This window comes from Rhineura floridana, chromosome 2, assembly GCF_030035675.1.
Source record: "Rhineura floridana isolate rRhiFlo1 chromosome 2, rRhiFlo1.hap2, whole genome shotgun sequence".
NCBI classification, from domain to species: Eukaryota; Metazoa; Chordata; class Lepidosauria; order Squamata; family Rhineuridae; genus Rhineura; species Rhineura floridana.
In genome coordinates this window covers 203,329,400-203,345,777 of record NC_084481.1, presented here as the reverse complement: position 1 = coordinate 203,345,777, position 16,378 = coordinate 203,329,400, and the positions used below count along the sequence as shown (strand labels likewise).

Sequence of the window (16,378 nt, the reverse complement as noted above, 5' to 3'; positions counted from 1 at the left end):
AATCTGTTGGGTCAAAGCTTGTTCCTTTATCTGCTTCAAACTTATATCTTTATGCAGCTCTTCCCTGAATTGCTCTGCTTCTTTCTTATCAGCAACCACTTGATACAGTTTGTCTCCTTCAGCAGGCCTGCTAGTGGTTGCTATGGTGACCTGAGGCTGGTTAACAGATTCCACCCTGTTTGTTTCAGCCCCCCTTAATATGGCTTCTTTTTCTCTGCCAATTTGCTGTCTGATCACTACATATATCTTTCCTTGGGCTCCCATTACATCTCTTCCCAGTATTACTGGTTCTTGTTGCTGGGCATTAATGCCTACTTGGTATCGGCCCTCTCGGCCTCTCCAAGTCATTTCCACCACGGCCACAGGCAAACTTTCTGGTTGACCCCTCACTCCTTGGATAGTCACAGTTTCCTGAGGTAATATTACCTCAGATTTTATTAAATCTGGCCTCAGTAATGTCTGAGCGGCACCAGTATCAAGCAATGCCCAATAATTTGCCCCTTGTACACTCACTTCCTCTCTCAGACTTGAATCAAGGTCTGTTACTTCTGTCCAGTTTATCTGGCAGAACTGAACCTTTTTCGCTGTTTCTAAAGCCTTGGGCTCTGTTTTCACTGCCCTTGTCTGAGCAGGATTACTAATGGGGTTGGCAACCTCACATTGAAAACGTAGGTGCCCCGGTCTACCACATTTGTAGCATAATTTCTCCTCACTTTTAGGGTACACAGATCCACTCTGGGGTGTCCTGTGCCCTTCAGATTTTACTGGAGGACTCACTCGCTGTGGTACCACATCCCTTCTGCCAGCATTATATGGTCTGGGTTTAAAATCTCTTGATGTTTTCCCCACCCAGCCAGTTCTGTTGGAGGCGAAGTGATCCGCCATCTCTGCGGCCTCCTGCACCGATGTAGGGGAACAGTCTTTGACCAGGAGCCTTATTTCTGGTGGTAACTGATGGTATAATTGATCCAATATCATGAGGTTTTTCACCTCCTCCACAGACTGAGCTTTTGCACTTGTCAGCCATTTCCCAAATATGTCCATCAGTTTTGCCCCCAGCTCCACGAAAGACCTCCCTGTCTGTATCTGGCAGTTTCTGAAAAGCTTTCTAAAATAATCAGGCCCCAGTCTGAATCTTTTAAACACTGCTTCTTTGAATTCAGCATAGGTGACGGGCCTGTCTGAGGGGAAATATTGGTATACCTCAGCAAATTCCCCTTTAATCAGGTTTGATAAATACTGCATGTATTTATCTTCAGGTAGCCCCCACAACTGAGCTGCTTTTTCAAAGGTTGTGAGATAAATTTGAGGATCTTGACCAGGCTCATAGACAGCAAAGTCCTTTGGAGTAATTTTTATTTTTGCTCCATCTCTGTCTTTCCTTGTCTCCTCAGAGTGAAATTTCTCTCTATCCAATTTTAATTTTTTGCCTGTAATTCCGCATCCACTCTCATTCTCTCAGTTTCCATCCTCAATCTCTCAGTTTCCATCTTCAACTTCTCAGCTTCCAACTCCCTCTGCTTGTCTTTTTCCTCAGCCTCCCATCTTAACTTCTCTCTCAAGTACTCTATATAAGCAGGATTGCTTAAATATCCTTCTGGGGTCTCTTCCCTGACAGGTTGTTTTTGCTGGGCAGTTGCAAATCCTATAAGTGCTACCCTCAATTCATCTACCCCTTTACCCTCGTGAGGTAAATTGAATGTTATGCACTTCTCCACCAGCTCCTCTCTTTTCATTTTTATGTATTCAGCCATGGGGTTTGAGTTCACTCACTCTTTGCCACACACTCTTTGCCAGTCACTCTCACAAGAAATCTTGTTTTGTTATTTCTGTTTGCTACACCACTGGTAGGGATTCTCTAGTATTCGTATCTCACTGCTACAGCCAACACCTGTGACGTATTCTCCTGTGTTTGTATCCCACCGCTACTGCCACCACATGTGAGGCGTCCTTCCCTGGCTCTCCCTGTCAGGTTACTACCTGCGCGTGGCTACTGCCTGTCACTAGGCACCACCAGGGACTCCACCAGTCCGGACTGTCCTTTTTTATTGTTTCTCTCCCCGCTGTAGCACAGATCTCAACAGATCCCCCTGCTAGGCAACCACCAGTCACGTCCTAATACTAGTATTCCCAGAGACTCTGAATACTGGTATTGTTATTCTCTTCACCGCTGCCACCATTTGTTACAGTTCCCCTTCAGCCTTGGTCATTACCTTACCCTCCCTTCTGGTCTGTGAAACCCCAGCCAAGGATCAGGCCTTTGGTAAACCAAATTAAGTATTTATTAAAGATAACAAAGCTAACAAGATTAACAAGATTTCTTCTTAAGGCACATAAGCATATGGTTTTACTCAATACTAATCCGAACTCCACTCCCCTCCTTCTCCACTCTCTCCTGGCAAACAACTCTCTCAAACCCCACCAAGCAACCCACTCTTTCTCTTCTTCCCCCCAGATTCCACTCTCACTCTTCCTTTTATACGTTCAGCCATTTTAAACACTCAGCCAATCATCTAGCATTCTACTGCCCATTTACTCCCCCTCCTCTTTCACTCCACTTACCATGTATCTTCTAAACAACCAACACTTACCATATATACATTAATATAGGAACATCACAGGGATACCATTTGCTGTTCCACCTCAGGCAGTAAAATGTCTTGAGCTGGTTCTGCTTATCAGCAAGCCTCCCTTTACTCTGAAGTGGTCTGAGGCATGTTATGGCAGTGCCTGAGGCCTATGGCTCTGCCAAGCATCTTTGGAGCTTTCTAATTGCCATGGAGGTGATGACAGTCAAGGAAGAGGCTTGTACCCATGTTCTGCCCATCATCATCATATGCTGGATGGTATGACTTGTCTGCTTTTGAGATTAAATGAACAAAAACATGCAGGAGGGGAAACATACAGGTTGATTTTTGTTGACTTATTTTTACCTCTCCATTTTTTTAATCACAGAGGGTGATATCCAGTGTTTGTGATACTAATGAGTAGATCCATTGAAATTAATACTTGTTACTTAGATCCATTGATTTCAGTGGGTTTACTCTGAGTATGGAAGAAGGTCGGATATCTCCCAGAATGTTGCTGTGTCCGTTGATTTATAAAAGTATTTCTATACTGCCATATCATATAAAATCAGGGCAGTTTGCAATGTTTAAAACATAAAACCGTTAAAAATATAAATAGAAATACAGATAATAATTAAGGTGACTGGCTAATAAAAATAAAAAGTTAGACAGCTGCATAGACCTGTTGGCATAAAAGGGTTTTCAAGAGACACTTGCAAGTAAAAAGTGAGGGTGCCTGCCGAATCTCTGCTAGGAGAATGTTCCACTGCATGGGACTGGTGACACTAAATACCCACTTCTAATTGAGGCCAGTTAGGCCTCTGTAATCTGGGGGACAATTCAAGTCTTGTAATTTACTCAGTACCTGCAACTTTTTCCTTCTTTGTTTCTTAGGTCTATGTTGGGGGCATGGAGTGGGATTACATTGCTACCCAAGGTCCTTTGCAGAATACATGCCAAGATTTCTGGCAGATGGTGTGGGAGCAAGGGATTGCCATTATTACCATGGTGACAGCAGAAGAGGTGGGTACTTTGTTTGCTGGGGAAAGAACTAGCTGGGAAGCAGCTGTCTTCAAGGCTCTGTTTCCGACTGGTATTTCTGTACGCAAGGCAATAAACATGGTGCAGCTTCTGTTTCTGCTGAAGGGCAGTGTTCACTTTTCGTTGACTAAGCTTAATGGCAGCCCATGTGGTATAATGGCTAAGTTGTTGGATTATGACCTGAGAGACCAGAGTTTGAATCCCCACTCAGCAATGAAGCTCATTCAGTGACCTTGGGTCAATCACCAACTCTCAGCCTATCCTACCTCACAGGATTGTTGTGAAGATAAAATGGGGAGGGGAGAACCATGTACATCACCTTGAGCTCCTTGGAGGAAAAGGTGGTATAGAAATGAAATGAATAAATACATTATAAACTATGTTTTCAGGAGGGTGGCCGAGAGAAAAGTTTCCGATACTGGCCACGGCTTGGCTCAAGGCACAACACAGTGACGTATGGGAGATTCAAAATTACCACCCGCTTCCGGACAGACTCTGGCTGTTACGCAACAACAGGTTTGAAGATCAAGCACCTCCTCACAGGGCAAGAGAGAACTGTTTGGCACCTTCAGTACACAGACTGGCCAGAGCATGGCTGCCCAGAAGACATCAAAGGATTTCTGTGTAAGTGGTTTGTTTTGTTCAGCAGCTCTGGACAAACAGCAGCTCTGGACAAACAGCTCTATTTGGAAGCTTGTAGTTGTTGGCTGATTGTATTTATGAATCACTGTTCCTCAAGCAGAGTCAAAGGATGATGTACAACAAAGGGTAATAGCAACGTTACATTAGTGATGAAAACAAATGCAAAACTAAAAATATACATGAAGTAACAGTAATTAAAAATACAGGCCCACATTTTACTGTTCAGGGCAACATTGCCATGTCAACCTGAAAATGCCTGGGTAAACGGAAATGCCTTTAGCTGGCATCTGGATCCCAACAACGAAGGGGACAGATGCAACTTCAGGCAGAGATCATTCCAGAGTTGAAGGCCCACTATGGAGAAGATCCTTCTACATATCCTCTCAATACAAATCTTCGTGTGGACCATGAGCAAGGACCTCCCTTTCAATCTTAAGGATTGAGTTGGCTAGTATGGGAGTTGAGGTACTCTTGCAGATACTTGGCCCCCGAGTCATTTAGGGTTTTATAACTCATTAGCAACATGATGCTAATGAGTCTGGTAGTTTACAGTAGTGTACAGGGAGCCAGTGCGGTGCTTTTAGGAGTGGTGTTGCATTCTCCCATCTTGCTGCCCAAGTAACCTGGCAGCTTCATTCTGCAATAGCTGCAGCTTTCAAGCCATTTTCAAGGGTAGCCCGCATAAAGCACATTGCATTGATTCAGAAATGAGGTCACTAGATCACAGTCAATTGCTTTCAATTGGGAAACTGTGTATGTGCAGCATAGATAAATATATATATATATACTCACACACACACACATGTAATGCAATGTATGTTGAGAAATACTATGAAATGTTTATTCTAATTGGACCACCAGGTGCTTCTGAAAAGCCCGTAAGGACCTCCTGCTCTGGCCCAACCCATTTTACTAGAATGTGTATCTTGACAGGTCCCAACTGAGATACTGCAGAGTTTGGCAGATAGAACGTTTACTGTTCATACCATAAGCAGCGCATGGAGGCCCTCCTTCACTGATTCCCACCAGGAGCTAGTAGTATTACTTTATTTTTCTGTTTCGAATTTATTACAACCTTCAAATGGAAGGCTAGGTACTGGGAGTGGCTCGCCCGGTGGGGCAGAGTCACAGCAATAGCATTCTGGTAGCAATGTCACTGTTGTTTACCATGAGAGGGTGTGGTGAGGCAGGGGCTGTTTGGGTGCACTGGCAGGAGCTTCAGGTTGGTTCTGCCAGTGCGCTGCATAACTCCAACTTCACTAGCACCTCATCCGCTCCCAGTAAGCAACAGCACTGCTGTGGCTGGTAGGCTATTGCTGCAGCTCCACTCCAGCGGATGACCCACTCTTGCATGTGATTAACTTACTGACATGGTACTCAACATGATTGCTCGGAAGTAAAACCACGTTGTGTTCAGTGAGGCTTGCTATCAGATGAGTGTACATAATAAAGCTGCAACACAGCTGGAAGGAAGTCCCATTGAACACAGTATGCCTTACTTCTGAGTGGCTATGCATAAGTTGCACCGCATGCTACTTTCAGTCAGTTGGCGGCTGTTTATGGACTTGGTTGCAGCGATGTTTAGTTTAAATAATTTCTCCTTTCCATTGGATCTGACAGCATATCTGGAAGAGATACAATCAGTCCGGCGCCATACAAACAGCACAGCAGATTCTACAGCCCCCAACCCTCCCCTGCTGGTGCATTGCAGTGCTGGTGCAGGAAGAACTGGAGTGGTCATCTTATCGGAGATCATGATTGCCTGCTTGGAACACAATGAGGTTACTTCTTGATCTTTTAAAATGGTGGCAGATGTGTTGCCTTTTAATGTTGGAGCATTTGCTCGGGCAGTCCACACAGCAGGAGTGGGGAACCTATGGCCCTCTAGATGTTGCTGGACTGCAACTCTCTGACCATTGGCCTTGCTGGCAGGTCCTGATGTGGAGTCCAATTATATCTGTAGGGCCACATGTTCCTCACACCTGCCATGGAGTAACTCATCAAGCGTCTCATCCTCCCAGATCACCTAGTAGAAACCTAGAGGAAGACATTAGAACATAAAAAAGAGCTTGCTGGATCAGACCACACCCCTGTCTATTGCAGCATCCTCATTCTCTCAGATGCCTATGGGAAGCCCACAAGCAGGATATGAGTGCAATAGCCCTTCCCCATTTGTGCTCAGCTGGACAGGCATTGGAATGTGCATGTCTGGATATTGGATTTGAATTCAGTACTTGGCATGTAAGTATGCAGGGATTGCCTTGCTGGGCCAGGCCAAAGTCCATGAACAGTATTCTGCCTCCAAATGGGTATCACTAAATGCCTCTTATCAGCTCATAGACAGGCTGTCATGACATTACTTTCCTCCCTTGTCCATTCTCACCCTCTATTCTGCCTCTATACCTGCATATAAAGTTGCCATTGACAGACATTTCCTCCACAAATTCATTTCTAGCATAGTGGCCATTGTTGCATCTTAAGGCAAATAATACAGTGTTGGTTAGATAACAGACTTACTGACTGCAAAGCCACTTTAATTATTTTTCTTGGAAGGTGGGGCATAAAAGGTACAGATGAATGCATAAGGCTACACAGTCTATGGCAATGGACCCTACCTTGGTAGCTACAGAGTATTTCACTGTCTGTATCACTGCCACTGAAAGTTGTTAACTCACTGGGTTTGGGGTCTTGTAGGGCAACATAAGAAGAGCCTGCTGGATCAGGCCAGTGGCCCATCTAGTCCGGCATCCTGTTCTCACAGGGGCCAACCAGATGCCTATAGGAAGCCCACAAGCAGGACTTGAGCTCAACAGCATTCTTCCCTCCTGTGGTTTCCAGCAACTGGTAATGGTTCCAGGCAACTGTAAAGATAACCTAGCTAGGCACCCCTTGTGGTGAGCCCCCTTCTCACCACCTTCAGCTTACTTGTCTAGAGTAAGCATATAGTGTTGAGGAGCTCCTGCTGATTCTCTAGACTGCCCTAGCCCTCTTAATGGCAGTGTGGGCTGGGCCCAGGATTGGACATGTGAGAGATAGTGGCAACACTGTTTGCTTGCCTGTCCACTCAGGTCAGTAAGCAAATGAGAGGTGATAGCAATGAGTAGCACTAGGGAGTGGTGGTTGGCAATGTACCCTCAAAGCTGCTGGAGCCTTGGTAGTTGCCCAAAGATGCCAAATTTATAGATATGGATTTTTCCCCTGTTTCTCTCTGGCAGTGGAATAGTGAAGCCCAGGAATCTTTCTGTGAAGTGTTGCATTCTTTGAGATGGCACCTTAAACAGAGTGATCTGGTAAAGATCAAAGAGAAGGCGTATTAATGATAGTCATCCCAGTTCTAGCAATCTAGAAATGATTATGCTTCTGCCAAAGGTTTGAAAGTCTGGGCTTTTCACTGCCTTGCTTTCTTTACAGTCTGTCCTCAACATGCATTGCATTGTACAATGAAATAGAATTCTTTTGAGAACTCAAATCTATGAAACTCATGGAAGGAAAGATTTTTGCACCCACCTCTTACCCTCTAAAACCATGTGGGATGCCAGTAGGAACAAGGGGTGGGGAACATTATTTCTGTGAACTTTAACTTGTCTTAGGATCCCTATTTTTGGCACTTCCCCCCCATTTCCCACACCCCATCAGTCAAGAGGGTCCCTGACCATATAGAAAGGTGTTTGGGGGGATGCAGCAGGGGCATGGAGGGGGCAGGAAACTTTCCTATCACTAAGTTCCTTAACTTATCCTAAGCTACTGTCTGTAAATGTGTCTGTCCACCTGGGGCAAAAACATGCAGGCATAATCTTTTTCTTTTTTGATCTTTTTTCTAGGCACTGGATATCCCAAGAATGTTAGATATGTTAAGACAGCAAAGGATGATGATGGTACAGACTCTGTGCCAATACACGTTTGTCTATGGAGTTCTCATTCAGTTCCTTAAGAGTTCAAGGCTTATCTAAACTCCCAACTCCACTTTTAAGTCTGCAAGAGTTTACAAAAGCAGCATTTTGCTTTCCTCCAGGGCAACCTTTCTAGCTCGGTTTAAAGATTCTGAGTGCAAATCCAGTGATGTCATCATTTTTTAAAGAGCAAGACTTTGAGTGGATGGGCTTCTTTCTTTATGTGCAGTTGTATCTGGAACAAGAAAGGAATGAGTGTGGGTTTTTTTAAAAAAAAGATAGATATATATGTGTATTGGTATGCAGTGCTTTTCATGTACTTCTGAGGCTGTGTTACTGTAGGCAAAACAAGTGCCGATCCTGCCAAGGCAGAACTGTAGCACACTGAAAATCATTGGTGGCTAATTTTTAATTCCATTTAAAAAAAAAGAACACTTTTAGAGTAAAGAGGAAAAACCCTAAAACTATATCTGTCTGTACTTATCAATACATTGTGTGGGAAATACGTGCCCTATAAATAGAGGGTGGTAACCAAGACATATTCAGAGTAAACCCATTGAAATCAGTCCATCATTTCAGTGGATCTTCTCTAGGTATGTATGATTTAGTTGGCTACTACCCAGAAGTTACAAATGGCATCACTGTTCTTTGAATTTTGTATTTAAATCAGTGCTAATATATCTTTAAAACACTCATGAATTGTACAGATTTGGAACCAGCATCTACACGAAAGTGTTAAAAGATGGCACTTAAAGCTATTACTTTTGTACTTAACTTTTTCTTTTGTACTTTTCTAAAAACTACAAACAGCACAATATTTCAGGATAGTATGTATGCAGGCAGACAGAAGGGGATTGGTTTAATATTTTTAGAGAGTAGAGAGGAGGAAATGGGAAGTGATGATGGCTTGCACAGTTTGAGATGTCTTAAAATGAGCAAGAGCAGTGTCTATGTAGAAAACACATTACTTAAAAAAAAAAAAAAGCTAGGAGAAATGGTTACATCTGGCACTTTTTTAACTCCCCAGAGCTAAGAAAGGAGAATGTTGCTTATACTTTCAAGCCAAAAGGAAAAAAGGTATTACCTTATGTTGTGTTATGTAGCTCTCAGAAGATTCAAAAGTTATGAATGAAGTGTATCCTCAGTATTATTCATTTATTTAGAAGACTGTTTGATTCTACTGGTAGGTAGATGCAGGTGAAAAATAAGCACTTTCTTGGCTCTTTTATCTAGGGAAACGTTTATGCTGTATGTTTAACTGATTAGCATACCATTACTAAAGGTTTTTCTTTCTTTTTTTAAGAAAAGCTTTTTAAAATGGACTGAGTGAGAGTTGACAATTTTTAAGTAGGGCATTGCACATTGATAACTAAGGAACCTGTATGTGAGAGAGGGTTATTGGTTTAAATGTTTTCGCAGATAGGCTGCAGTGTTACTCGTATTGTTTTATGTTCTCCTATCAAGATAATCAAAAAGTATCTTCAGTTCAAAGAGTCTATGGTAACCTATTTCCTTTCCCTCCTGAGTGACCTCCCTAAAAGCCATCCCTCCAGTGGGGTTGAAATGAGATTAGAAAGCAACATAAATTTTGATAGGTCTACTCCACTTCTCTGTGAGCACTTGGTGGACCAGAAATGGTAAAAGTTCTTACTGAAGGGTAAAGGCCTCTGGAAGGCATAGACATCAACAGCAAAAAATAATGGGTTTTCCATAATTGCATAAAATGACGTCAAAGACTTATGGAGAGGTGGTCATTCTCTCCATAGGCATTTACACCATACACTTATCTTTATGGTAGTTGTGAATACCACAAGGTAAATAAGTTGTCTCAAAGCACCTCTGGCTGTTTTTGGGATTGTTGTACACTATTTAGTCAGTAATCAAATTGCTCTATGCTTAAGGTACATCCCTCTAGCTAATCTTTTTCTTCTGTTTGATGTTGATCATGTCTATCCTTGAGTCGTACAATCCACAGTCAGATGAGGTTGAACTACTGTCCAAAGAGGTTTATGATGTGCCTTGAAGAGTCTGATTAGGCCTCAAGAACAGTGGGCAGAAGATTTGGTCAGCTTTTGATATCAGTGATGCTAATTTACACTGTGCAGACTCAGTTACCTTTGCCATCTCTCTGTTTAAAATCAGGCTGGGTGATCCAGTTTTCCTGCCATTTTTAGTTGTTACCATCAATGGCAGCTTCTGCAAGTTTTGAGTTCTGATGTTTTGGCTAAGTTCCATGATTTGGCATTTTATTCATAGACCCTGAAAACATGACATTTTTCACGAGAGCTTTTCCTCAAGCTGGGTCTTGTATGTCAACATTGAAAGTTGGGAGGGGTATAGGCAGGGGAAGGCTTGGAGGCAATACAGAGGAATTTGGAACCGTTCTGCAGGCACAATATGGCAATCAGAAGAACAATCTTCCTACAATGTTCATGTCTACCTTTTTGCAACATGCAGAATACTTGAACATGTAGTCGTAGCCTATAGAGTACGGATGGCTAACCATTTGCCCTCCAGATGTTGGACTGCAGCTTCCATCATCTTTGACCATAGGCCATGCTGGCTGGGGCTGTTGAGAGTTGAAATCCAACAACGTCTAGAGACCCAAAGGTTGGTCACCCTTCTATAAAGAATTGTTTTTAGTATCTTGCTTTAAGATTCTGTTTCAATTCTCTCTTGGTTGTATCAGATGGTTGTTCCCTAAGAGATAGTTCAGTTGCACCAGTTTCTGTGTAATGAATGAGGCTTTGTTCATATATTAGCCCTACCTGACCAGCACAAAGAAAGGGAGAATGGGAATTTGCCTTTGGCATCCCCACTTTGAGTTAAGCACTTAATACATCCTTGAACTGGCTTGAAGTAAGAGGACTAGAAAATGCTCAGACAGAGCACTTAATTCCTAATTCTGCCTGCTAAAATCGTGTTTATTCATATTCAAGGAAACATGGATTGTGCATTTTCCCCCCACCCACACAGAGGTAATTCATTAAATTCAGTTAGTCCTTCTCTTTGAATGCATTGCCCAATTCCTGCCTCCAATTAGCATGAACTGTGCTTGGTATAACAGAGTGCTGTCCCACTAAGCATATCCACAGTTATGTGCATCTTGCTAAAGTATTGCCATATGACTGATGGGCATAGTGTTTGCAAGCAATGTGATTTGACCTGATCTTTGGGCGGGGGGGGGGTTCTTAAAGCTAAGCTCTAAGATCAGACTTATAAGCTATCAAGCAAGCTTCTTAGGAGGTCTATTTCAGTGCAGTGAAAAGAGTAGTTCTGAAACCTCTTACGATGAAACACTGCATTGTTGGATCTAAACACAACCCAGAGAACTATAGATCTGACTCCTTACTCACCAAGGCCCAGGTCTCTTTTCCCCGCTCCCACCTCACCCCCTAGCAAACAGCAATTGCTTTGGTTGCATGATAAGTTGATATTGAAAATGGAGGAAAGTTCTAAAGTGGCTTGTGATGCCAAAGTAGGGGATGTGGGGTGTGTGTTGAATATGTCCAAGACTTGGGGAAGCAAGGAAGGGAGGTTTCTAAATGTGTTTCTTACTACGTTTCCTTGGCTCTTTTGCGTCTCTGTGCAGTCGCACATTTTGGGATTGATAGAAATGCAAGCTATAATGTAGGATGTTCTAGCACAAGCAAAGAGCCTTCTTGCCGCATATGGACAGGGGGTTGGTTCCCACTCATTTCTTCCCCAGTTATCCTGAATTGGCCCTTTTGGGGTACAGCACAACTAGTCTCAGTTTTCTTGAAGCTGCATTTTGTATTTCAGAAATGCTAGTAAAGAGGGGTAGGGTTTTTTTGTCAAAATGTATGTTGACATGATGCTGCCTTGTGAAGTGAAAAATGTGCCACAATCCCCCCCCCTCCTGAAGACCTGTTGTGCTAAATAAGATGGAATTTGGTCCTATTAATACAGATTAAGCAAGATACAGACATGTGAAGAGAGAGTGTATGTGTGTGTTTAGAGATCTGCAGCTGTTTTAGTTTCCTTAAAACTTTCTTGAAGCACAGGTTAAAAAGAAAAGATGCCTAAGTATATAAAAGGAAGTTGCAATGTGTCATTTTATTTCACCGGAATATCCTAAAAAATGTTGAGGATATTTGAAATGACCTAAATGGAACTTCCAGAAAGGTTCTGAAAAGAAAATGACCAGTTAGGTAATGTAGCCCATTCTCTGACTAACGGTAAGATATCTGTTATCAAAGCAGGTCTGTGGTGTTCCTTTCCTGAATTGCTCTTGGACCCAAAATGACTACTGATTTCAGTGCTAGCTTAGTATAATTAGGATGTGTTGCCACTACTGCGGTGTGGGAATTGCCTCCCAATATCGAGTTCTCTGCTGCTCCTATTATGTTTCTATGGAGAGACTAAATGCCTGAGGCAAATGATGTTGTTCATTTCCCACACCACTTTCATCCTTGCATGGAAAGGAACCACGTAATGTGCATAATCTCCATCATGGATGGGGAGCCTTTGGCCCTCCAGCTATTGCCAGACTCCCAATTCGCATCAGTTCCAGCCAGCATGGCCAATGGTCAAGGAGGATGAGAGTTGCAGTCTAGCAACATCTTGAAGGACACAGCTAAAGACATGCCTAATTTGCATGATCCCACCACACTAGAGAGACTGGACCACAAGGAAGTCGTTTCTATGCAATTCTGGTAATGTGTGACTCTGGAACTGGATGCTTTTCAGGGGGGCTGAACTTGCAAGGTTTTCTGAGATTCTGAAACTTCAAAATCTTTTTCGCCTTCATCGGGTGCTCAACAACTTTCAGAATTAACTCTATGCAAGTGAAATATACTGGATCTTGTGCTTTATTTTCTCCTTTTTGTGCCAGTATACAGGGATTTATTCAGCACTTTGCTTCAACAGTAGCACATGTCTCCAACTCAAGTATTATTTTTTTGGGGGGGGTCCAGTGTGTGCTCTGCTTTGTGTGTGTCTCTCTCTCAATCAGTACTGTAAAAATGTATAATTTCTTCAGCTTTAAACCTTGTACAATTGAAATGGGTTTGTAAAACAATGTACAAATTGTATTTGATAGACAGAAATGCTTGTTTTACTTTAATATGTAATATATGTGAAATGAATTATATAATAGTCTATTTTTGCCATGGAAATAAATATTTGAAGCGCTTATGTACTTGTTGTTTCACTGCTGTAAGAAATGTTTTAGAGCAAAACTTTTAACTGGACCAGACAGTTTCTACCCAAAAGATGATGCCAGAAATGTATTTAATAGTATTGGTGGTTATTGCACTTATTGCCACTGTATTCTGTTTTAGACTGAGCGGCAATCCAGTGAGGCAGCCAAGAATTCAAAAGGGACTCTCATACAGTTCGCAACAGGAGCTGCACTCTAATGTGCAACTCTGGAAAAGGTTCAGAAAAGGGCAACCAAAATGACCAAGGGGATGGAACAACTCCTCTATGAGGTTGCAGCATTTAGGTCTTGATGGAGAATTTTCTCCTATGGGATCTTTTGCTGGAGGTCCTTGAAGAAATTTGAATACACAGGCTTGAAGCAAAAAGGTAGGCCTTTATTCTTTACAAGCATATGCAGGGTCAGTCTCCCTGAGACATCCAGGAGAGAGTCCAGTGAGGCACAGTCTGCATAGATCTTTTATACAGTACTAAATACACATGTGACATTAGTTTACCAATCCTACAAGTTCCTTCCCACATAACGTAGCAATTCTTCCCTCCTGCGATATTTCCAACCAATCAGATAATTTTCTTAAAATGAGTATATATATATATTCATAATTTGCAACCACCTCCCATCCCATTGTCCTGCTGTCTTCTTTGACTAATGTCAATCTGTCCCCTTGACTAATATTTCCAATATTCCACTGTCTTCTTGACCGATGTTACCACTATTCTTCTGTCTCACATTACTAATGGTTTTAGGCCAGTTGAGGCCAGTTTGTACAATACACTTCATTCTACTTATTGTGAGGGGCCTTCATGCATACTTTCATGGCTCCTGATCGGCCAAGCTGACCCAGGGACATCTGAGAACATTACAAAACATTCCTTAAGCAATACCATGATGCCAGGTTGAGATTGGTTAACTTAGGGTGTCCATGAGCATTATAGTTTTATTAGCCTGCTATAAGGCTCCTTATTCCTTATATTTTCTCAGAAATTCCATTCTTTACTTATAAAATACATAGCTTATGAGGGAGGAGTATATTTAGACACTGGGCTACAGCTGGAGACCACCCAGCCTAGGGAAGACATGGGCTGATTCTGACCACCCAGCCTCAGAGGAATAGACAAAGCAAGCCACCTCAAAATACTTATTTACCATGAGTACCCACTTAGAAAGTTGTATCCTATTTATCAAAAGTGAAAAAACATCTATTCTAAAGCTCGAAGTTCCTCTCGTTCCTACTTTGGAAGAGTTACAAAATTTCTGCTAGGCAGTGTTCTCGTTCTACAAAATCAAGAATATAATATATGTCTTTGTTATCTATTTCACTAAAGTCAGTTTCTCAGGATAAAACAGTTAAAACTATATCAGTCATGGATGATAGGCTTCCCTTGTTTAGAACGATACGGCCATAAATCAAAGTTAATCATACACACAGGCCTACTTGCTTCAGTCTCATGGGTTGGGAAGTGCAAGCTGAATTTGCTTCCCTATGATCCCAAGGCCTGTGGCCTTCTTTGCATAATTCTTTAGCTCCATTTGATTTTATTATGTAAACCCATACCTTCTAATATAATAACCTATGTTTATATGTGTGAATATATAAAAATTATCCACTAGTCTCTTTATTTTAGAGAAAAGGCGAGAAACAGGTGACATGATAGTGAGATAGTGTATAAAATTCTGCATGGCATGGAAAAAGTGGCTAAAGAAGTTTTCTAGAACTCATGGACATTCAATGAAGCTGAATGAAGATTCAGGACATATAAAAGGCAGTGATAGTGACAAACTTGGATTGCTATAAAAGATTAGACAAATTCATGGAGGATAAGCTTATCACTGGCTACGAGCCATGATGACTATGCTGGGCCTCCATAGTTGGAGGTGGTATGTTTCCAAATATCAGTTATTGCAAACTGCAAACATGCATGCGTGCTATCAGCCAAGATGGCGGCAGAGGCTTCAGCCCCTTCAGGAAACCTCGGCTGCCATCTTAATTGATGGCAAATCTGCGCACCGCAGAAAACAACGGAAAGGTAGGTAAAGCAGGGGGATGGTGGTCTGCGGATGCTTCTGCAAATCGCGGAAGGAGAGTGGAGGGTCTCCTGTAGCTCCAGGGGCCCTCGGGCCAGTGCCCCACGTGGCCGCCCTTTAGAACCAGCCCTGCTCAGGACTCCTTGAGTGTTTGTCAGGCTGCAATGTGTCCTCGAACTCATAATGCTTCTTACATCCCTGGATGGAGAAGGGGTGTGTGTAGAAACTAGTCTACTCTGCAAAGGTAAAATTTACACTCATTGCTCCACCTCTGGCCCTGCCCGCCACTGGCATGTGATTTCAGCAGGTGGCCTCTTGCCCCCACTCCCCTTTGTCCATTTGCTCCTCACCTGAGTACAACCTAGCTATTTTGTTTTTAACAACCTCTAATAGCAAAAGAAAGAAAGAACGCTATTTCTTGATCGCCATCCTCATATATATTCACCCTTTACCATTCTAAAATGCTCCTGAAGAAAGATCATCTCCTCTCTTAGCCACTATTATTTGTGAGTACAGTGTTTTAAAGAGTGAGTACCCATGTACTACTTACAGTCATGTTGACTAACATAAGGATGTACTTACTATCAAAGTGGCTAATAGTCAGAGCTTGGAAAAGATTTTGAAGTACAACTCCCATCAGCCCCAGCAAGCATGGCCACTGGATTGGGCTGATGGGAGTTATAGTTCAAAAAAGTAACTTTTCCAAGCTCTGCTAATAGTGTAAGGATGGTTGTTATTCTGAGACAAAAAATCTTGAATAAGGAGAGCTGTGCAGGTCACATGAGTGGAGTTTGGGGCATCAATTGCCATAGATTTTTCAGAAACTAAATTGCTATTATTCATAAAACAAGCTATACTTCTTCAAAACAGTCTTTACCACCCTGATTCCCTCCAACAGATGGCTGTGCTGGCTGGTACTGATGGGAGCATTAGGCCAAAACCTGGAGAAGGAGCACTAGGTTGGTGAAGTCTGCTTTAAACAGAGGCAGTCATGTCACACACTTAAGCCATTTACCCCAAAGTAGTGCTTT

At 42.4% G+C, this 16,378-nt stretch overlaps 1 protein-coding gene across 3 annotated transcripts in view; it reads left to right on the top strand.

Moving 5' to 3' along the window:
• PTPN21 (protein tyrosine phosphatase non-receptor type 21) overlaps positions 1 to 13,288 on the top strand; it is an 89,297-nt gene extending 76,009 nt beyond the window's left edge. For all 3 annotated transcript variants that reach the window (XM_061611907.1, XM_061611906.1, XM_061611908.1), the window contains 4 exons: positions 3,462 to 3,590; positions 3,998 to 4,232; positions 5,871 to 6,031; positions 8,072 to 13,288. In XM_061611907.1, coding sequence (XP_061467891.1) covers positions 3,462 to 3,590; positions 3,998 to 4,232; positions 5,871 to 6,031; positions 8,072 to 8,200 — 654 coding nt within the window. In that variant the 3' untranslated portion in view covers positions 8,201 to 13,288. The remainder of the gene's footprint in view (positions 1 to 3,461; positions 3,591 to 3,997; positions 4,233 to 5,870; positions 6,032 to 8,071) is intronic.
• Positions 13,289 to 16,378: the final 3,090 nt, after the last annotated feature.